At 34.6% G+C, this 23617-nt stretch overlaps 1 protein-coding gene and 1 long non-coding RNA gene across 2 annotated transcripts in view; one reads left to right on the top strand and one right to left on the bottom strand.

The window, feature by feature from the left end:
* Positions 1–23617, top strand: part of LOC145680972 (uncharacterized) — a 405154-nt gene that overhangs the window by 173142 nt on the left and 208395 nt on the right. The window lies entirely within an intron of this gene.
* On the bottom strand, positions 4340–15585 carry LOC145681589 (uncharacterized). The gene is made up of 7 exons (XM_081753216.1): positions 15209–15585; positions 10798–10964; positions 10362–10538; positions 8990–9132; positions 6756–6822; positions 5651–5813; positions 4340–5103 (listed from the first exon to the last, which is right to left on the bottom strand). The coding sequence occupies exons 1-7, from the start codon at positions 15345–15347 to the stop codon at positions 4874–4876; spliced, it is 1086 nt and encodes a 361-aa protein (XP_081609342.1). The 5' UTR covers positions 15348–15585; the 3' UTR covers positions 4340–4873.

The raw sequence follows: 23617 nt of genomic DNA, 5'->3' as shown, positions 1-23617 counted from the left end.
AGAGTTAGGTCAGTTGAGAATTCTTATTTCGCCCAGAAAAGTTAACATGACTGAGAATTTCAGCACATAAATACTGATGTTCTTGAACCTCACCCCACCCATACCTGTACTAATTTTAAAACATTTGCCAAAAATTAGTGCCCAATTAGTACTAACGAACTATAATGTTTAAAAAGATTGTGCTATTACAGAAACATCACAAAATTTTAAAAAAATCTCAGCGGATTTGATTTTAAACTAGCCCCACCTACTGAACCAATTGAGATAAAATTCATACACAAAATTACTGTAGAATTAGTGCTGACAATATCACATAGAAAGAAAATTTGTCCTGTTTTGAGAAAGCAAAAATATATAAGAAAATCTTTAATGGCGGCATCTTCAAAGAAAGCTATCGATCCCTCTTTTTTATGATGAGATAAATTGCTCTAATTTTCTTTCAATGCGGTATCATCAGCCCTAATTTAGCAGTAGTTTACAAAATTAGTGCATTATTGTTAAAGGTAGGTGGGCTATCTTCATTTTATTTTCTTTACGTTTATATAACAGCATAGTTTTGATCTTGTAGGTATTCAACATTAATTAGGCACTAATTCTTGACATATAATTTAAAATGTATGTTGGTCTGGGTATCTTAACCGATTGAGATGAAATGCATTCGAAAAGTTTGTGCTAAATTTGTACTTACCGGTGAGCAAAAACTGATCAGTTTTGCTGTTAATGTCTGTTATTATAACAGAGAAGTTGGTCTGGAATTTGAAGGGAGTGGGAAGCGTGAACATAGCCGTACCCAATTAAGCGATTACAATGCGAGTTGTGCCAAAAATTAATGATAAAATTGTGGTTATCCCTGAGTATTGAAAATTTGTGCCAATTTTAGAAAGGCATTCGAGCAGACTTTGAAAGGAAAGAATTCGAGCAGACTTTGAAAGGAGGGGAATGGGAGCATGAATCTAGTGCTACCTAATTAGAATGGAAATCATATTTTAAAAAAAAACTGTTGCTACAATTGTGCTAATCAAAGACTGGAAAATTAAATTTGTGCCATTTTTGCAACGGAGGAATTGACGCCAAAATTTGAAGGAGGGAAGAATGAATGTGAACCTAGCCATACCCAGACCGAAAGTAATTTCAAAACACATCAAAAATTAACGTTGCAGTTATGCTGACCAATAAGCACAAAATTAAAGTTTGTAAAGATCTGACAGTAGAGAAGTTCGACAAGAATTTAGGAGAAGAGGGAAGCGTGATCCTAGCGTAGAATGGAAATTACGTTAAAAAGAATAATGCTACACTTATGCTAACCAAGGAGCAAACAAATAAAATTTGTGTCGTATTTATAGCGGAGAAATTAAGGCCCAAATTTAAAAGGAGTGGAGAGGGAGTATCAACTTGCTCACTGCTTCAAACCGATCACAATGGTAAGAAAGTTAAAGAAAATAATGTTCAAATTGTTTTGATTAAAAGCATACAAGGAAAATTTGTGCCGATGTAACAATGGAGAAATTCGGTCATAGTTTGGAAAGAGGGAAGGGGGAGCGTGATCTTGACCCCACTCACTTAACCGATCAGAATGGAAACAAGGACAAAAATTAGTACCGAAATTGGCTCATAAATAAATGTGGAAATAAAATCTGTCCCGTTTCTACAACGGAGAAGTATGAGCGCCAAAACTTATAAGGAGGGGATAGAGAGTATGAATCTAGACATTCCCAGTTAAATGGTTTCTAATTAGAATGGAACCTATGTCAAGAAAAAATGCTGAAATTGTGCTGATGAATAAACGTATAAAGAAAATTTGTGTTCGTATTACAACGGAGGAATTGGCGCCAAAACTTGGAAGGAGCGAAGGCATGAACCTAATCTCACTCAGTTAACTGATCGAAATGGATTTGGTTTGATTTGAGTTTAGCATATCTTTCAGCAACTCCGTTGTATGAGGCATTTACCCACAACTAATCGTGATATCTGAACGACATGAGCTCCCATCGCGAATCGAACTTGGGTCCCCTACGCCAAAGGCGCGTATGCTATTCACACAGCCACGTTGAGATCGGAATGAAAACTGAAAGATCGGAACAAAAACCAAGTCATAAATCAATCTTGAAGTAAGATTTTTCTAAAACGTAATGTTGATGGCTCACTGATATAAATTTGAAAGAACTTTCACCATACGGGATCACAAACGAAACATACAGCATGTAATCACAGCCCATTGTCGTTATCGCTATTTCAGAAAGAACTTTAAAGAATTTCGGCCTATTTCCAAGAAAAATTTCTCCATTGTCTCAATAAGTGTTCAATTTTTTCTTGTCATAATGATGCCGCCATTAGATTTTTCGATTACTTTTTCGCTTTCTACTAAGAGCAGTGATTTTTATTTCTATGTGGTATTGTCAGTATTATTTTATCACTAAGTTTTAGCATACTTTCCAAAATTACTGCTACATTAACAAAATTGGGTGGGGCTGTCCACGTGAAGAAAGACCCACCGACCTCTACACAGAAAAAAGAGCCTTGTTTGCAAGTAACAAAAAAACAATTGTTGGTAAACAAGCAAGTTTATTTAAATAGGGACCAAACAAATGATTGTTTCTGACACCCATATTAGTTTGTTTAAAAGTGCGTGTTTACCAGCAATAGGAAGCTTGTTTACAGAACCTAAAAATCGGTTTGTTTACTGTATGCAAACGAAGGACTTTGTATCTATTTAACAAACTGCTGTTTGTTTGTAGGTAACAAACGTTTGTGATAGGACACCAAATGCCATTTAAACAAATGTTTGTTTAAAAGTGACTTCTGTGATTTGTTTGTCAGAACAAAATGAATCAAAAATCACTGGAATCGTCGCAGATTCTACTCTAAGTGATAAATTATTTCAATATATTACTGATTTCCATTTTCCGTAAATGATACATTTTCTTAAGAAAATCTATGCATTAATTGTAATTTTTGGTTATATCTTTATTTATATTATTTATAGAAAATAAATAATCAGTAACATATTGAAGAAAATCATCACTTAAAGTAGAATCTGCGTGACATAATAATTAAGAACTATTTGTGCTATTGCCATTGTTTGTTACATAATACAATTTGTTCTATTATAGAAGGGGAATTTACCACCTGACAAGTCATAAACATAGATCAGTCACAAGCATACGTTGCTTCATTGTAGTATATATATATATATATATATATATATATATATATATATATATATATATATATATATATATACAGTGGCGTAGCAGCTGCCCCCGCAACCCCCGCAGTGCGGGGGGGCCCCGAGGTATAGGGGCCCCCGAAGTCTTGCGATGAATAAAGATTTAAAGAAGTAGAACCTCAACATTACTTCTATCGGCTTTACAACTAGGGCCCCTTCTCTATACTTTGCAGGGGGGCCCGCAAAAGTGTGCTACGCCACTGTATATATATATATATATATATATATATATATATATATATATATATATATATACAGGGATTCAGGCTTCAAACCCCTTCGGAAACTTCGTAAATCTTTTAAAATATTTTACCTTGTGTTTTGTCTTCACCAGATAAGCATTGACAGAAAGTTAACCAAATTCAGACCTAAATATTTCTGGATGTGCACTTTCTATGCAATCAAAATACTTTATTATGAAATACAATGGAAGCGAGTTTTGTGGTGCAGGAACACCGTGTGCGTGAGTTTGCTAAGTCCTCCAGTTTTTACTTCCTTCACGTCATCTTTTTTATCCATTTCATCATCGTCGTCTCGTTTGGCCTCAGTGCATAATCGTCAGCCGTTGAAAAAAAAAAGTCATTTTAACGTTCTTACCTGTCGAATACCAAGATGCGTATCACACCTAGAACTTACCGTTATTTTAAAGCAGCCACAAAGAACAAAGTAATTTAAAATGAATTTCATAGCACTTAAAAACCTTAAAATATTGAAGGTCGGAGGAAAATGAGACCCTATTGAAAAAATGTTATAATTTCTGTTAATATTAATATATTTTCATGGCACAAAATGTATTTTACTTTATAAGTTGTAGAAACATTTAACCACATTCTTATGTTTATTGTTAATAAATAGAAAAAATAAAAAGATAACGCTTCTCGAACTGGGGGCGAGCAAAGATAATAGAAGGTTTGTGCTAAACCAAAAACGCGGTCTTTTTACACATAGAGCAGGTTACTGAGTCAAAGTTTTAAAAAAGTAAATATAACTGAATGTCAACCAGGTTGAGTGCAATGAAAATACATATACCTTACTGAATATTCATTATAGAAATTCAACAATTTTCAATAGGAAATCTGATAGCAAATACTAAATAAAAAAATGTGAAAGTGATACATTTCAAGAACTTTATTTAGAACACTCAAAATATCAGTTACAGACACTTTTTTGAAGTTTTACAAAAAAAAATTAACCGAAATTAACGGCAACAGTAACCGAAAATTTCTCCAAGTGTCTTTCACCAATTAATTTCGGGAGACGTATACAAAAGTCAATTACAAATAAAATTCGAAGTGTAAAATAAAGTAACGAAAACACCAAGTATAAGAATTTCAGTTTGGAATATGGATGAAGCGATAAAACTTGCATGTGAGCCTTGTACTTTAATCCGCTTGAAATGCTTTCATAAAAATATCAAACTACAATACCTTCGAAGTTCCATTTTGTGCAAAGAGCAATGGGTTCTTTTAATGTCACTTTTTCGTTAAATTCTGAAAAAATAACATGCAAGATTTTTAGCAATAGGTTATGGGACATTGAGAGTCAAAAACGATGGTGTGACGAAGTGGCGTGTAGACATATTATTTTGTTGTACGGGCATATCCTCTATCTTGTAACATCAAGCGTTTGTAACAGTTTCACAAGTAATTAACTTACCAAATTGTACGATGTGGGCAGTTTCAAAATAGCACATTCCTCAAAAAATGTAAAGACCTTCCCTCCTAATACTGCTCTTTGCCGAATGGCTCTACTATTCCTCCAATGGATTAACATTTCTTCACTTGGTCCACAATTATACTTCAACCACTGTTTGCTTTCTTCTGCAGCCCGGTAATCACCTAATGGTTGATTTTCCTCTGTCACGTAAGCTTCAGTATCTGAATCGAAAAAAACGCAATCACATCATAAATTTTATACACCCATCGTATTTTTAAAACGTTTTCCAATTATCAATAGTGATAATTATCAAATTCTTCTAATTGATAGTAAATCTTACGAAAAACTAAATCTTAAAACTTCATAAGAGCAATCTTGGTATACGTCTGTCATACAGTAATTACCGAAACTTTCAATGTGATCTCCTATCTTCTTCAGCAGCCAATTCCAACATCAACAGCAATTGTTTTAGATCACATTACATGTAAAGAATTTGCTGTTAATGTATAAGAAAGAGGCGCTGAGCAAGATGGGATTTCACCTTGAAAATTTAGACAATTATTATACGACAGACATATAACAAGACGAATCAATGTGAAAATTTTTAATCATGAGTCACTTAAGTTCTTTTAAGTTAATACAACAACATTATATCTACCTACACATATAACTATTGTAAAATATGTCTTCATATAATAACTCCTTCAAAAAAGGGAACAATGGTTATACAAAATCTGATTTAGAGTATGTTTTTCAACTTATTCTTACCTTTCTTAGTTTCTGTTTGATTCAAATTACTTGATGAACTGTAATATTTTACAATCCATGTCTCTCTCAAAATTTTCCTTCTGTTTCTATATTTGTCAACGAGCTTTCCTTTCGCAATACGCTGGTTACGTCCCTCAGTTTTCGGAGCCACAAAATATATTTCCTACGGAAAATACGATTATTATGGTAACTTATTAAAATTTGCGTTTTCTGGCTTTTAACAACTTTGAGAAATTTTCTGAACTCCCGAAATTACTATATTTCTGACAACTAAACACTCTTTACGTGTCACTATAGGTACTATTACATCAGTTTACATTCAAAATTACTTTTTATTAATGATTTGTAAGTTATACAAATAAGAACAGCGTTGTATTGTACCTCTAAATATGTGTGTGATTTACTAGTATGGTCTTCGTTTCCTCTGTCACCTTCTTCAAAGACGGTTAAAAATTGCTGGCTGGCTAGGAATTTTGGGACGTCAGCGAACAAAGTGAAAAAGAACATTGAACCATACAAGTAAATTGCAAAAACGTAACACACAAGACAATACTATTTCTATTCAAGTTATGTATTCCATAGCACGTATCAATAGATAGCAATACACTTTCTATCGTAACAATGTTAAAACAGTTCAACAATTCGAATGGTATTGTACAAAATGGTTTATTCAAGGCTTCTGAATACACGCATCTGCCTCAATTTCAAAATTTATTCACAAATTTCATGATTTTCATACTATATTCTATAGAAACTTTCAATACCTTAAAATTATTATTCTTACCAGACCAAACTCTGTAAGAAAACTTTACCCATTATGTGGCCTTTTCTCGTGGTTAAATAATTAATGTATATACCTTCCATGAAATCTTGGGTTCGTTTATCGGTGGGAGCTCATGTGATGCAGACCACACATTGAGCTATAGGTACATGTCTCAGAAATGCTCGCCAGAGAAAGGGACATTACACTCTACTCACCAACCAACCAATTTACTCATTTTCTGTTTGAAAATGTGTAGTGTTAAAAAGGACTTATAAAAATAGTCAAACATGACCAATAATGAAAACCTTGTTTTAATTCAATCGTAGAATGATAAGAACTTACCTTGTTTTCTGTTGGAAAAATTTCCTGTAAGGTGTTTGCTATGGTTTCGAAAGCAGTATTTGATATCCTAATATGAATACAGAGAAAAATATATGTATTAAATATATACAATTTCAGTACTCATATATAATTACTGGTTATGCAAAAATATTACTATCACAACAAATACTTGTATTACAAACAAAATTGCAGAGAAAGTGAACTTCTGTATACTGTAACCAAAAGCTACGTTATAGAAAGTGAGTTCATATTAGGTCCGTGTTCCTCACCTCTTTCTACTCGTGGGACAGTCTAAATTATGCATGACTACATGGCATACCAAAACGTTATTTCCCTTCAAAATTTATTATACGATACTATTAATACAAATTCATACTGTAATCAACGTATTATTATTATTATTATTATTATTATTATTATTATTATTATTATTATTATTAAAGAAATCGAACATTGCATATATTAATAAATTATAAAAATGAATGAAAATCTATTGAGACAGAAGAGGGCAATTGATTTGAGCTCTACATTCCTGACCGACGGATTTCAGCCTTTTCTCTTTGACGTTTTAATTTCAAAAGTCTCAAAGCCCACTTCACAGAAATATGTAGTTGAAAGTACTTTTTGCGATTGATTGTCGGCTGAAAGGACAGTTCATAAATTTCACTATTAGCTGAACCCAGGATTACTGTCTTTGTAAGCAACATTAATTACATTTCAGCTATTGCGTGGAGTTTCTTGACCTTTGCGATAAGCTCGGATACTTTACCTCCCTGTATTTTTTTTCTCAGAAGCACGTATTTTGGCAGTCATTAACGTCTCCGTTTTTTGATCCAAGAACCACTGCAGTTGATTTGGAAATTCTTAGTATATTTCCAGTATAATACGCTGAATTCAAAATTCAAAACAAAGTTGAGCGCCACATACGACTGCATACTTTGAAATTTAGCAGTCTGTAAACAAGGGCGCCGATTTCTCTGTAAATTTGGGGGCCCATTCAGATGCAGAAGGTATATATGAGGATTTTAAGACAAATTATGCATTCAAATTATGTCAAATATTCTATGTTCATAAGAACAGTGCTGGGGCTCACACGAGCTTTGGGAGGGCCCGGCCCTCCTAGAATCGGCGCCCTTGCCTGTAAAATATGTTGAAAAAGCTAAGTCTTCTTCACTAGTATAATGGAAAGAGTGCACAGAAACTAGTAGATTAAAATCGAAAGAAAGAAAGAGAAAAAAAAGGATAGGGTAAGTGTTTTCTGGACGTTATTTCATCCGGAACGCCTGTCGTAATCCACAATTACCTGTTTTCTCTTACACTTTTTCGACCGAGTGACCCCAGCGGGAATCGAAGCCGGGACCGCTCGCACAAAAGGCGAGAGCGTTAGCGACCACGCCAAGCGTTACCACTGTAGACTGAAGGAGATGGTGATGATGAGAATGAATGAAATGGGGGAATAAGAAAGTTGGCGGAAACGGGAGAACCTCGAAAAATCCTTGTGCACGGCGTTTCTCCAACACAAAACTCACTAGCGCAAGCTGAGATCAAACCAAGTGAGAACTCTGCACTGAGCCATTGCGGCCCCATAAAATACTACTGAAAATCAATTAGTGTACAAGTATATGAAGTACAGTAACTGGAACTATCAATAATAAATAATCGACAAAAAATTTCTAACAATGCGTAAACACTTGCGTCACACCTTTCACCTTGCAGGAGCACACTGTTCGTGAACCATTGTAACAGGTATATCCTTCCCTTGCACTAGATAAAGAACTCATGCCATATATCACAAAGTTCACTTAAGATTACATGAATCTTAAGCATTTTCTTCAGACTGTCCTTACACAAGTTATATCTTTTGTCCATTAAGATGCATTAGACACCTGAAAACATCTTTCAATATTTACTAACACCATATTTGAGGCGCGTCATCAGTTTGAAATTCATATTAACATCAATCATGCGTCCCAAGTGTTTGGTTGGTGAACATAAATTAATCCTGTTTGGAGGCAAGCGTTAAATTCTACACCTCAAACTGCATTCCACAACAACCGTAAGCAATATGACTTGAATTTTCATACAAAAGTGACAAAACTAAAGCAGCCAATACAATGATAAATGGACAATGATCACAATAAATGATATTTATATACGATTTCCTGTAAAAAGGGTAAAATATGGCATATAGTATCACTTACTTGAATGTTGAAATAGCTAAAAGATATACTTACAATCCACACCATAACTCCATATAATGATCTACTATAATGGATACAATATGTCTCCTTGCTTTTCCATCCAACTTATTTTTATCTTGGTAAGATTTTAAAATAGATGTTCCCAGAAGAGACTGGGCTAATATATCTCTTACAACCTATAATACAATTATACAGTTTTATGATTAGTCTTCTCTCAAATCTCTTAAAAGTAAATAGTACATTTCTATTTTTCTCAAAACGATGTACTAGTTTCTACAAACAAAGAGCTTAGGACCATATGCCTGATTTTTTTTTTTTTTAATTGCGATTTCACTATTGTTAGGATTCTTGTATAACTCGTTACTAGTTTCTGTTCAGAAGTTTGCAAAAATCGAGATTAGACGGTAGTAAACATGATAGTGTTCTTACCTTGACTAATGTTTTTGTACTTTTGTTTTCGGAACAACACATATATTACCCCAAGCCATTCAAAGATAGTTTAATGAAAGCTTTTTATATGTTCCTCATTGTTTCAATGTGATGAAATATCTATAATTGTGAATGGAACATAAAGAACACGTATTAGTTTCTGTCACTTAGTAACCTGACATTATTCGTATTACTACCATAATTCTTCAAATATATCTAATATATCGAGCACAAGTTTCGAATGTTTATCGTCAGGGAGGTTTTAAAGATCACGTTGTAGCTGGCTCATGATGTACTTCGGCATAACAAAATACTTATGAGAACCTATGAATAATTACTTTGCTACTGCTGTAGTAAATCATAGCATGTAACGATCCAGCTACGTGAAGTGATGTAATCTTTAAAATTTTCCTGAGGATAAGCACTCGAGAATTGTATTCGAAGTATTGATGAATTGTAGCATCTGAGTCAATCCACATAAAGTGATACAACACTGGTTGCTCGACCATTAAAAAAAAATCTTTTTGTGCAGTTGCCTTAACATTTTCGTAGTTCAAAATGAACATTATTTACATTCTAGTACTTTTGGTTTCCATATGGCAGCCATTTTTGTTTTAAAATGCACGCTGATTTTTGCATTGGTAAGGGTTTTTCGTTAACTTATATTACTCAGAATTTATCAAACCTAGGTTCGTGAACAGAAACCATTTTATTCAGAAATGAACGAAATGATGAATGTAGAAGGTGAGAGGAAACTGCAGAACACCGAGAAAACGCCCAATCTGCACGAGCTGGGATCGAACCACGGCAACGCGCTACAACGTAATCCCCGTGGCCCCCTGTTTTACGAGTTATCGTGGACTAGATACACGAAGAGACACATACATACAAATGCCTATGGAGTCTAATGATAGAAGCTACGCTACACTCTCTTCAACTACATGCTTTTCAGAGTTATAAACATAGCAATTCTCACCTGAACGTTAATTACTTTCTGGAAAGGATTGGTATCAACCTCTCTGGTTTCTTCTGACACTTGTTTTTCTTTGTTTTCAGGAGAACTAAGCGAACTCGTTTCACTTATCGCAAAAGACGTGATTGTACTGCTGCTTTCCTCAAAATTTTGTAAGCTACTGATATTCTCAAATATTTCCTGTGAAGAAAGTTCAATTTCTTAATAATTTCAATAATGTGAATACAAAACGAAATTTTAGATTCTTTAATATTTGGAAAATAATACAAAATACCAGGTGGTATAAGTTATAGTTATTTGTTTACAATTACTTGAACAATACAGGGTATTTAAATCAACCAATGTATATGCACCCATTTCATAGTCGTGTCTTGACTTGGTGCTACTACGAAATCGGCACTAATCATTTCTAAACAAAACATTTTATATACTACAGTACCTGGTCATTCTCAAGTCCTACACCTATTTCCACAGGTGAAACAGTCAGAGATCTCTTATAGTTTTCATATTTGTTGAGAAATTTCGCTCTTTGTCCAATCTTCGGAAACAAATTTTCTATCATCGTATATGTAAGCAAGGGAAATGACTCATCATCAATTTCTTGTTCTGTAAAATGATAATTGCTTCAGTAAATTTCTCAGTAATCAATTAAACTAAACAAAGCAACTCCTTTGCATGAAACGTTCTAGAATGCACTTGGAAGATTGATTTGTTTTGGTTATTGAAGTTAAGCACCCCTTTTCAGCAGCAAGGCTATATGAGGTATGGGCCTACACTTTAAAGTCAAATCCGAGCCACCGCTTGCCCTGAAATCGAACCCGGGATCCCATGCTCCAAAGGCGCGCGTCTAGCCACTCGACAAGCGGGGAGAGTACTGCAGCTGAAAAAAAAAAATGTCCCACCGGGAATTGAAGCCTGGACTCCTTGATTGCAAGGTGAAAACTAGATGCAATTAACACAGGTCGTGTGAAATATGAGCAAAACATCACCATAAATATCAGCGAACTTGAGATTTTTTTTTTTTTTTGCTTCAACCTTTTTTTGAACCTATCTAGTTTAAACCAGACAATCCTGCTGGGAAGGCACCCTATATTTAATGAAAACGCAACGTTGGCAGTACAGCATGCTGTTCCCTTGGGCTCTCATCCTATCAACAATGCAGCGTTATAATTTCATGTATTTTCTAAGTTTCCTCAAACAGCAATCTGCAAGTTGATTGTGCCACTTATGCGTGTTCTTACTTTCTGTCCGAACAGCCTACTGGACTGGAAATGATGGTTTGTCATTTAACATAGAGGGCTCCTCACCAACGTAGCTCAAAGGGTTTGTGCGCTTGCAAAGATTCTACCACTTGATACTGCTTTTCATAGTTTATTTTATAAGAAATAAACTACTGAAAACCTGAGTTGACTTGTTGAAACCAGCATGGTTTTAACTTTTTTCTACAAGAAAGAAAATGGTTTAACCCCTTCTCCACAAAATAATATGAATGGTTCAAAGAACGACTGAATTCAACGAATAATATCGTTAATCACTTCTCTTATAGAAATGCAAGTTAAATTACATCGCTGTATTTGACTCGGTAATCTAACTTGGACTTAATTAGATGTTCCGTATTCTGTAGCGTTTTGACGTTCCCATTTATTTTAAAAATGTGCATAACTCTGTACACTAATGTCTCTGGTTTGGTTCTGTATTTTTATCTTTCTGAAATAACTCTTAAAATATTCACAAGTATGTAAGATCAATACAACGTATTTTTAAAAAATGTCCTATGTGGAAGAGATTGTGGCTGGTAGCCTTTGTAACCAAAAAAATCTGGGTTCAAAAATGAAATCTTTGAGTTTTATGTCCTATGGGTATTCCTGGTAGACTAAAGGATGATGAAGAGAATAAATGAAATGGTGGAATGAAGAAAGTGGGAGCAAACGGGAGAATACCAAGAAAACCTACGGACCAGACGTGAAGTTCCAGCACTGAGCCCACTGTCACCCCAATCCTGGATTCGAGTCAAGGTGAAGGATGATTTGTTTGTGCAAAGAATAGTGGCTCATATCCAACTTTAAACTGCAGGTCTCGTCCTTCATTACCTCGCTGTTGCATGAGGGCGTTAAGGTTAAACGAAGGTATATCTATCAATGTGTAACATAAATGAATAAAACAAAAAACTCTATTTGAACAAAATAATAATGGCTGAAACAAAAAACTTTAAAAATTCTCTGGTCAACCTTAAAAAACAATCGATTATAATTAGATTTATTATTGCCCCTAGGTACAACAGTTTCTGTTAGGCTACTTTGTACGTACACATGATGTCGGCTTTTTTTTAATATATTACCAAAATGATTTGCTCGGTAAAAAATTGCAGTTGTATTCTCTCAGTAGCTGCAATATCACTGTAACTTTTACAATACGAAGCTGAAATACCGGTACTTAGGAACAAAATTTTCCATCAGCATAGTACAAACAGTCAAAGTACAGTAAAGCAAAATATACAACGCGTTTCTGGGTATGTAACTTCCTATACCAACAGCATAACAACATAGACAAGTCTCAGCTTAATTGACTGCCCTAATCGCACAGTTTAAGAATAGGCCAGCACAAATATTATAAATTCCAAGGTGCCTTTCTTTATATATACTTTGAGGGAACTTTATTCTAATGTCGTATCAGGGTTCATTCGTGAGTTGGCATTACTCGAGCAGACGGTTCTACCAAATTTTTACACTTACTTTGCATTTTAAGATTTCTTTTTGCAGAACATGCACTTAATGAGGATCTAGTGCATAAACCACGAACCAACTTGTGCTAGGTGGCCATTAAAAAGTACGTATTAAAAAGAACTAACCGAGTCAGGGCAGGGGGTTAGCAGGCGGCCCAAGTGGAGCAAGCGAGTGCGTCCGTAGGGAGCAGGCGCGTCAGCGACTGGGGCATACTCATAAACGAGAATAGTGGAAACATTCACAAAATATCCTCAACAATTTTTACGTTCAAAAACACTTAAATAATCACAATAATTCTTACCTTTAAAATGGCTTCAACTGCGAGAAGAAATTCGTCTGTTCTGAATTTTTACTTCTTCTCCACACTTCGCACAGTAGATTTTATGCCTCAACATACCATGGCGCTCTTTACCGCACAATCCTTTGTAACAAAATCGTATATTTGCATTACATCCATCACAAACGTCCATTGCTAACACGAACAGAACATTCCAGCCGTTTATTTCCACGTTCTTCGCATTCTTGCATTCTTCCGCTTCAGTAAATAGTTACGCTTAGAATACGTTCACTGCCATTCAAAATGTATTTCAATACATCAGATGAAAAAATGGGTTTACTCGAGCAGACGGTTCTACCCAAAACAAAATATATAGGTAAAATAAGATGTCAGTGGATAGCATACTGAAATACATTTTGGATCGTAGTGAACGTATACTAAGTATTACTATTTATTAAAGCGGAAGAATGCAAGAATGCGAAGAAGGTGGAAATAAACGGCGGGAATATTCTGTTCGAGTTAACAATGGACGTTTGTGATATATATACTGCGAACATATGCTTTTATTACAAAGAATTGTGTGATAAAGAACGTCATATTTTACTCTTTGCAGCGTCATGGTATGTTGAAACGTAAAATCAACTGTGCGAAGTGTGGAAAAGTAAAAATTCAGAACAGACTAACTTCTTCCTCGCAGCAGGCCATCAGTATCCTGGAAAGAGGAAGCCATCTCGTAGATAAGAATTATTACGATTACTTAAGTGTTTTTGTAGTAAAAATTATTGCGGATATTTTACGTATTCTTCCACTATCCTCGTTTATGCGTATGCCCCATGTCGCTGACGCGCCTGCTCCCTCCTGACACACCTCTTGCTCTACTCGGGCTCCCCTGCTGCGCTCCGGTTCTGACTCGGTTAGATATTATTCGTGCTTTTTAGTGTCCACCTAGCAGAAATTGGTTCGTGTTTCATGCACTAGCTCCACATTTAGTGCATGTTCTGCAAAAACAAACCGGAAAATGTAATAAATGTGTGAAAATGCGGTAAAATCGTTTGCTCGAGTAATGCCACAGAAATTATATTCATGATCATGAACTCTTTGTGGGTATATAATTAACTGCGTGTCTTCAGCGAGGGAGACCTGTTTCGATTCCTAGTAGGGATTCCTGTGGTTCGGAACCCTCGTAAAGCTGCAGGTCAACATCTCAAATAGCATCACTGCTGAAAGTAACTTTTTTACCCCAAGATTTTTTGATAACTTGGTTTACAACCAGGAACTTGTTTACACATGAAACTTGTAGAGGTAAAGTTCCGTGTAGTTGCATGCTCCTTTCCAGAATGCCGTTTTAATGGACTAGTGACCACTTTTATTTAGCAGAGAAGAACCTACACTAACCTATGCAAACTTAATCTAGTAATGAGATACAAAGAACATGTACACAATGTATGCATGACTGTCATATACATCGCACATTAGAGGCACCGTGTTTACCTACACACTAAATACTTTAACATCTCGTATTTATTCGTTTAAGGAATCCTACATTTCATGGTTTCAAATAGAGTCTGTCAATTGATCCTATCCTGTGGTGTTCTTAACTGAGGGTTTTGAAAGAGAAATTCCATCATATCATGTAGCTATAAAAAGCGGCAATCGTAGTAGACCTACTTTGCTGTTCCACATATAAGGACATATGAATTATATACCGTTCAGACGCAATAAAGTAATTTTACACGAGCTACCACATATAACACTTACGCCAAACACTTTAATTAATTGTTTTCATAAAGCATTGAGTTACAGCATTTAATTTGTTTAAATACTTAATATTAAAAACATATTCCTCCTACCTGCAAATTTGGGTATAGCTTCTGCGAATCCCCAGGATAGTAGTTTTCTTGCTATCAAATTGTTTGCTTCACAATTTGCTTCATTTTCTTGATTACATATTACGAGCTGATGAGTTTCTACTCCAGTCAAAGCCGCCATTTTTGTTTGTTTACAGAAACCAAATGAATGATTTATTAATGGTTAACAACTGGAATAACCAAATAGTTCAATGAATTCTGTACTTTGTTTAAACTGAACAAAGTCGCGTTTAAACAAACCAGCTTTTTTGCGTGTTACAAAGCAGATTTGTTAATCGCAGACAAAGTTTGTTCTTCTGAAATAAAAAATAAGTTAAACAAATGAATTTTGTTACATGCAAACACGCACCTTGAGGCTGTTTTTTCAGTGTAGTAATGCAGCACTAATTTTCTAATCTATGCAACAAAAAAAAAAAATAGTGCTATATTGGTGATGATGATACTTGATAGAAAGAAAATTAACACTGCTTATCTCATCATGAAGATAAGGGATCAATGTTTTGTTTGATGATTCTACGTATATCATTTGCCTTCCTTCTACTAGCATTCACTTCCTTTCTATGCAGTATTGTAAGCATTAATTTATTAGTAATTTTTGACATACTTTCCTAAATTGGTGCTCTATTAACGAAAATGGATAGCACCGTCTTAGGTGAAGATAGCTACACAAACTTTTAATAACGCAGCACTACTTTTGTAAACTATTGCCATCATTAGTGCTAAATTAGAGATGACGATACTGCATAGAAAGAAAATTAGCGCTGTTCTATGGAGGCGGTTGAGTGGATGAGGTGAGTGTAAACGTAGCCTCACCTGTAACTTTTTGCATTTTACGTTTGTGTAACAGCACATTTTTTTTCACATTACCTGGTCCCAACCACACTGTCACTAGTTTTAAATCATATGCAAAAACGTAGTGTCCTTTAGTGTTGAGGGTACCGCATATAAAAAAGAAGTTAGTTCTGTTTCTAAGAGATAAGTTTTATCAAAATGCAGTAAGATGTGTTCTCTATCTCTATCTTGGTTTAAATTTCTAGAAAGTTGTTCCAAAGATAGGGTAATTTTGAGTAATATGGGCAGTAAAGAAAAATGTTAAAATTTCTAATAGATATGAAAATATAATTTGACAACAAATATCACAGCAATGTACACTGATACCTTGTATTTACTCTCATAGCGTTTGCTTTAAAAAAATATTTGAATGATTGTCGAAAAAATTAAAAATACTAAGCTTGCTGCAATTGCTCATATTTAGCAAAATGTATGTATAAAAATTATGCAGGCATTATGGACAAAATGAGCAGGTGCCTACCAGTGATACTTAAATTATCATGGGAAACTAAGAGCAAAATATAATAGTAGATGAAATGGTACTAAGTACTGAACAAATTTAAACCGTACAATAGCACTATAAAATACATGAAAGCATTAAAAAGAAAATACACCATGTGCATTGTAATATTCTTAGCTTTTTGAAAACTATAATATTAGATACCGAAACCAAATGTGATAAATTTAAATGTAAGTAAAATATAGTTTTTGCTCATATGCTTCAATTTATTTCCAACATAAGCCTCATTTACTATTGCATTAGGGTTAGAAAGGCCGAGCGCGGTACCCGTTGACTGTCTTTGTCATTTTCTCCGATTTTTCACCACGTTTGCGATAAAATGTGGCAAAAACTCAAGTTTAGTTAAAGGTCGACCATTGTGATCACGAAGTTAAATACTTGGCACAAATTTGTAATGTGTATTCTAGAGATTTTTCAGTTGGTTGTAGCCAATTATTTCAAGTCAGACAGAGGTGTACTTTGAAATAAAATATAATTTTTGCGCTTCCAATATTTTTCAAAACATACTCTTTCAAGATGAAAATGGTATCTATAAGATGAAAATGTTTCATTGTTTATCCGATAATTGTTCAGTGCACGTTTATCATAACTACCCATTTTGTATAAAATGAATATGCCCATATTATATATGACAGTGTTCAGTAATTTGCAACACTGCAGCTAGAATGTAATCGGGCAGCTCCATTCTTTGCAGGTAGTGATAATGCAATGTCTGTAGATTACCATAAATGAGCTGACTATTGTATTCAAAAGATTATAATGCATGAATTCCTTATATCCATGATACCGAAATTTACAAACAACAACATGTGCGAATCAAATAACGACAATTACTCACCTTTGTTTTTGAAAATAACACAAAATAACAGCACAACAATCGTACACATTTGTATCCAGCTTTTAACTGGTGTACCCAAAGTTATCAACTAACAAATTCAGTTTTAGATTGATTCTGGTATGAGTAATACTCCGAAAACTTTAAACATTAGTATCGAACTGCCCATATTACCCAAAATTACCGTACTTAACAAGTATATTTTCCGTTATATTTAATCTAGAATTATCCGGGAATAAGTTTTGGTTAGTGACTATCTTTTACTATATTTATTGAACTCTAGTCACTATATATATATATATATATATATATATATATATATACAGGGCCGCCCACAGGGGGGATGTATGGCGCAAGCTGCGCCATCGAGAAAAATTTTGGGGGGGATTTTACTCTACTTTAGAACTAGCAATTTTACTGTCGGAATAGCATTAAAACACGATTTTGAGAAGCTAATTTTCAAAAATTTTCCGGGGTGAACCCCCGTACCCCCTGCTTCGATACTCGATGAATGAAGTACCGCGCAAGTAGCCGTATGAAAGGAAAGGTTGGTTCGTTTTAAGAGAAGGGCCGCCCACAGGAGGGATGAATGGCGCAAGGTGTTTCATCGAGAAAAAAATTGAGGGGAATAAAAAAAATTGGGGAAGAATTTTACTCTAATATCGAATAAGTAATTTTGCTGTCGTCAGAATAACATTGGAACACGATGCGATTTGTTTTTTTTTTAATTCTCGTGAATGAATCCCCCTACCCCCTGCTTAGAAACTCTATGAATGAAGTACCGCGCAAGTTGCTATATGAAAGGATGGCGCCAAGTTCTGGTGAACAACAATTACAAACACTCAAGGAATCACTTTCAAATTTAGATTTGAAACTTGCCTATGTTGTCTGTTGAAAATTATAATGTAGTTTGACATAATTGTGAGCTAGTGGCAACCATACAGACAACAGCCAAGTTTCAAATCTAAATTTGAAGTGAGCCAGTGAGTGTTTGTAACTGTTGTCCACCAGAACTTGGCGCCTATTTTTGTGATTTCAATTCTTGTTGAGTCCACTCAAACTTGGCTCTTTTACAGGAATGTTTTTTGTTGGATATCACTTCTTTTTGTAGGCTAATTTCGAGGATAACATTTTCTTTTGGTATCAAACTCAATAACTTGTAACTTGCGTCTTACTTTTCATGTGCAAGGGAATTATATCAATATTTTGTAAAAAAAAAAAAAAAAAAAAAAAAAAAAAAAAAAAAAAAAAAAAAAAAACTATTTGTTAAAAAAGAATACCTGTGCCATACACAGTGTGTAGAAGTTTTTATACCCTTCAATATCCTTATAGAACATATTTAGTATTGTACACTACCAAGACTACTAATAAAAGTAATGCCATTTTTATAATTACTACTGGCCCTACTACTACTACAAGCATTCTATAATAGTACTACAGGAAATAAAAACAACAAAAATAACAATTACTAGTACTATAAAAACTACTGCTACACTGGGCAATTGTTTTTAGAGGACTTGAGTTTTGAGGAGGGAAGAGATTATTAGTTTTGGGGGGGAGTGCGCCATCAGCTTTGGGGGGGATGGGCACCCCTGTATATATATATATATATATATATATATATATATATATATATATATATATATATATATATAATGTATGTATATGTGTAGCGAAATATTGTCCAGGAAGGAAATATCATATTGCACAATAGTATTCCCTGTTTTCTTTTAGTTGGCATTAAATAGGTAACGAAATATTATGTTTCCTTAATTTCCTTTAATGTACAGTAAAGAATTCCTATTATATATTTGATCACTTAAGCTTGCACGATGAAGTTTCATTATAGTAAAGTATGTTTTCAGTTTTACTTCGTGTATATTTTGTCAATTTAAAAAATACATAGCATAAAATTTACAGAACAAAATGTCTTATTTCAATTATTATCATTTCCATAAACAGTAACACATTTTCCCTCATTGTAAAGATGACAATTATTTTAAGACTTTAGCTTTTGCAAAATTGCATTACAATGAACTACATAGGAAAAAAATTCATTGTCACATTTGTTGAAATTTTAATGACTTCAAGAACAGGTAAATTACATCGAATATCCAAAGAACCCATTATGTGGAGATCAGGTGATAGAGGTCGTAGACCCATAACATATGCCAATGTTTTGATGTTCTGTCAGCCCTAGTAGTGACATGGGCCACGGGTTAAATGAGAACAAACTGATCGTGTGATGTTTTGCTTTCCGTTCCTTGAAAACTTGGTAACGCAGCAGACAGCATAGACATTGTGCCGTATGAGAGAGCGTGTTATTAATAGACCACCCGTCGCTAAACATAGGCGCTATTCATTTTAGTCGCACCCGCAGAGCAAGTTTCCTTTCCACACGTCACATCTTTTACGTAAAAATGGCCATCAAGGCAGGAAACCGCTTTCCACAATGCCTTGCAGTTAAGAAACCTCGGCTTGTTTTTTCTGTCGTTTCCGCCACTTTTCTCCCGCTATTTTACGTTCTAATTAAATGGGTCAAAATTGGAACAACAGTCCAAGCGAATTCTGTCTCACTTGCTTTCATTCTTCCTTTATCTTTAAAGATTCTGTATGCAGCTCTGCAATAAGTATTAGAATCTTTCGATAAATAAATAACTTGATGTAAATAGGCCTCATTTGCAATTCTCCGCTCTAAAGATAGCATCTGGAAGAGTGAAGCAAAGCACCAAATCCACTTCAGCCGTAGTCAAATATAGAAGGTTTGAAATATCAATATGTGTCACGTGATAATAATTTTTGTGTCTAAAACGGGACGATTTTCTCTCCCTTGATTTTGATGCTAGTAACACAATAAGCTGGATAAAATCAAGCAAAATTGCACTAAAATATCCTTTGACAAGATGAGAAAATATAAAAAATAAAAGAATCAATAAATGAAACGCATTTATTGCATCAAACATATAGAAGTTCATACAAGAAAACATGCCCACATTTACGAATTATGTTTTCCTCGCTGTTCTAGTGGGCGCCGCTGTGTGTCGGTGGTAGAGCGTTCAACTTTGGTGCATGGGATCCTTGGTTAGATCCCAGCTTGCACCAAGTGAGCTTTGTACTGGACAACTTCCGTATTGGGGGTTTTCTCAGAGTTCTCCCGTTTCCTCCCACTTTCTTCATTCTACCATTTCCTTCATTCATCATCACCGTCTTCTTCAGTCTAGCCGCATAATCGTAGGATGTAAAACTTGAAGACTTAATCTTATTGTTCTAGTGGCTAGCGTGTGGTCTGTGCTGCGTAAAGTCCACGGTTTGATTCCTCGAAAAATTTGAACATTAATTCGGCTTCTATCTTAATCTGTATTTCTACATCTTATATACCCTAGATGCTAAAAGGAACGTTAAAGTGTAACCCAACAAACCATTTACAATTTTTTTTACACTATTTAAAAAATAAATAAACTTTCAATTTGGTTCTTACAAAACTTATCTCAAATTAGTAAATGTAAATGATCAAAAAATACATGATTAAAAACTGAAGTCGTGCTTTTAAACATAAATCATTTTTTATTAACAGTGCTTATTTGTATTTGAGAGTTATTTAGTCTAGGCCACATTGACATTTTGATATATTACTTTTTCGATAGTGACGGTGTTAACGCAGTTATTTTACATGAGTTATTGAGCTTCAGTATTTTAGATTTTATTCCATTAACGTTACGAAAACTAACATGTGGTTGGCAGCAGGAAGTAATCCCACTTGAGGAGTGTTTTATTATTATTATTATTATTATTATTATTATTATTATTATTATTATTATTATTTTATTCATACTAATGTTATCTATCTTGCACCTTCATTGCATTTTAGTTTACGATATAGTATCAGCAGAAAGTTAAAAACAAGCTCATAATTTTTGACAATCTCTGCACATTATTGGGCAAAAAATGCAAAATATTATAACGTATATTGATTAAAAGGAAAATACCGTGCCATTTCAATGTAACTCAGTGTTGATAGATTTTACATCTATTGACTCTTTCAAAAGCGAATGAAGCATTCCACTGAATAACAATGTATAGGACATTTCAGTGAAACCGAGCAAAGAGAAGAAAACTGTAGTAGGCTTCCAAATACAGCAATGTTCCGCTCAGAGTTCGCGAGCGTATTTGTGTCATATCTTAGATAATAAAGAAACGAAATGAAATCAAATGATATCTTTCAGTTTAACATCTTATGATTATGCCCTTTAGGTTGAGGGAGACGATGATTAAAGCAAGAGAATGATGATGGAAGTATTGGTGGAATGAGAAAGTGGGAGGAAACGAGAGTATCTGAGAAAACCCACGAACACGATGTTGTCCACCACAAACCTACTTGGGCGGGGATTGAACCAGGGACCCCACGAACCAAAGGTAAGCACTCTATCACTGTGCCACTGTAACGGGATAGACATACCTCCCGTAAAACATACTCCCCGGTAAAAAAAAAAGTATTAGGATAGTTATACCCCCCTGTAAAACAGTCCTGGAACAAACATACCCCCGGATAAAAAAAAAATCCTAGGACAAATGTACCTCCCCGGTAAAATAGTACCACAGATAAATATACTCCCCGGTAAAACTGTCCTAGGACAGATATACATCCCGGTAAAACTATCCTAGGACAGATATACCCCATGGTAAAACTATTCTAGGACAAATATACCCCCGGTAAAAGAGCGCCAAAAGAGACAACAGTCATATCTTTCGATGAATCTTATTCACAAAAGGAAATATTGTTCACTCACAATAGGGGGTAAATCTATCCTAGGATATTCTTACCCCCCCCCCTTGTCGGTTTTCCTGCCCACCTAATGGAGAAACGAGTCTTTCAGTATATGTCAGGTATGTTCTGTACAGCATGATTCCTCTGATAGCCCAGAGAAGTCCAAAATGTGCCATACAGCGTTATTCGGAGGATGCTTCGATTCTCAATTATTGTAGTGCCACAAATGTTTATGTTAGTACTAGATAAGGAGGGTGCAAGACCGTATGTAGTAAGAAAAAATTAGGATAGGACCTATTATCTAGTTCTCAGGATTACACTAGAAAAAATATAGGTCTAATTTAAAGCCACTTTCAAATTTCTCAAAGAGCTCTCGTTGCTTTCCGATCGTAACTACTTTTGTATACAACCTGGAGAGTAGCGCTTAAGTAAATAAATAAATAAATCATTTTAAAATTATTGTTCATAATCTTAAGATAAACTGAATAATTATTTGACTACTTTTTAGGCGAACAAGTAGTAGTTATTAATAATTATATACTTACTCAACTTAGTTGTTCAAACAATATTAGTTCATACATTCATAGGGGTATGAGAAAGGACATTGTGAAAGTGTTTTTTTTTTTTTTTTTTCACTAACGGAACGGCTTGCACATGAGGTTGCTGAAATAATATATGTTCCTCATAAGATGATTGACTTGATTTGCTCTTTGACTTTACTTATATCTTTATATATGATTACGAATAGGCATAACCACTACGATAACTGGAAGATCTTTAACTGATGGTGGTGGGAAGCTTCGGAGCCAAAACCATAGAGAACCAATAACGAACACCATATTGTAAATATACTCGAAATGCATGTTATGTTATGTATACTAAAATGTGTATTAATCCGGAGATAATTATCCTTACAATATGTTCCAGCCTATATTCGGCGAAAGTTTATCAGAGCTTGCGAGAATGCTGGAATTTTGAGGGAAGTCGTAGAGTAATGATCGAGTTATACCAGCTAGGTCTTGAAACAATGTAAGGAAAATAAAGGTGAATACACTTGCTAAAAATACTTTAAAATTGTTGGTATGGACAATTTATAAAATTAGACTGGCGAGTAATTACCTATATTATGGTCACCTTATATGGTTGAGTGGAAGAAAAAGTTATGCCTTAACTCCGCCATTTTAAATAATAAATAAATAAATAAATAAGGTACTTGCGGCAAATAAGGCCCAGAGGGAAATAAGGCTCAGTGTAAAATTTCATAGGTTAGAATCACTCTAGGAGAAATCTGACAACATCACAAGTAGTGATTACTCACACAATGCCTGCTTGAGAGTGTTCGTCTTCTTGTTCATAGTTAGACGAAACACTGACAGTGTTGAAGCATCGAGATGCCAGTTTCCATGTGTTGATATAATTTAGGGGGACAAAGTAAGTTCA

This window comes from Thermobia domestica, chromosome 3 (genome assembly GCF_964235325.1).
Source record: "Thermobia domestica chromosome 3, izTheDome1.hap1.1, whole genome shotgun sequence".
NCBI lineage: Eukaryota > Metazoa > Arthropoda > Insecta > Zygentoma > Lepismatidae > Thermobia > Thermobia domestica.
The sequence above is the reverse complement of the archived record's forward strand: the minus strand, read 5'-3'. Positions and strand labels throughout refer to the sequence as shown.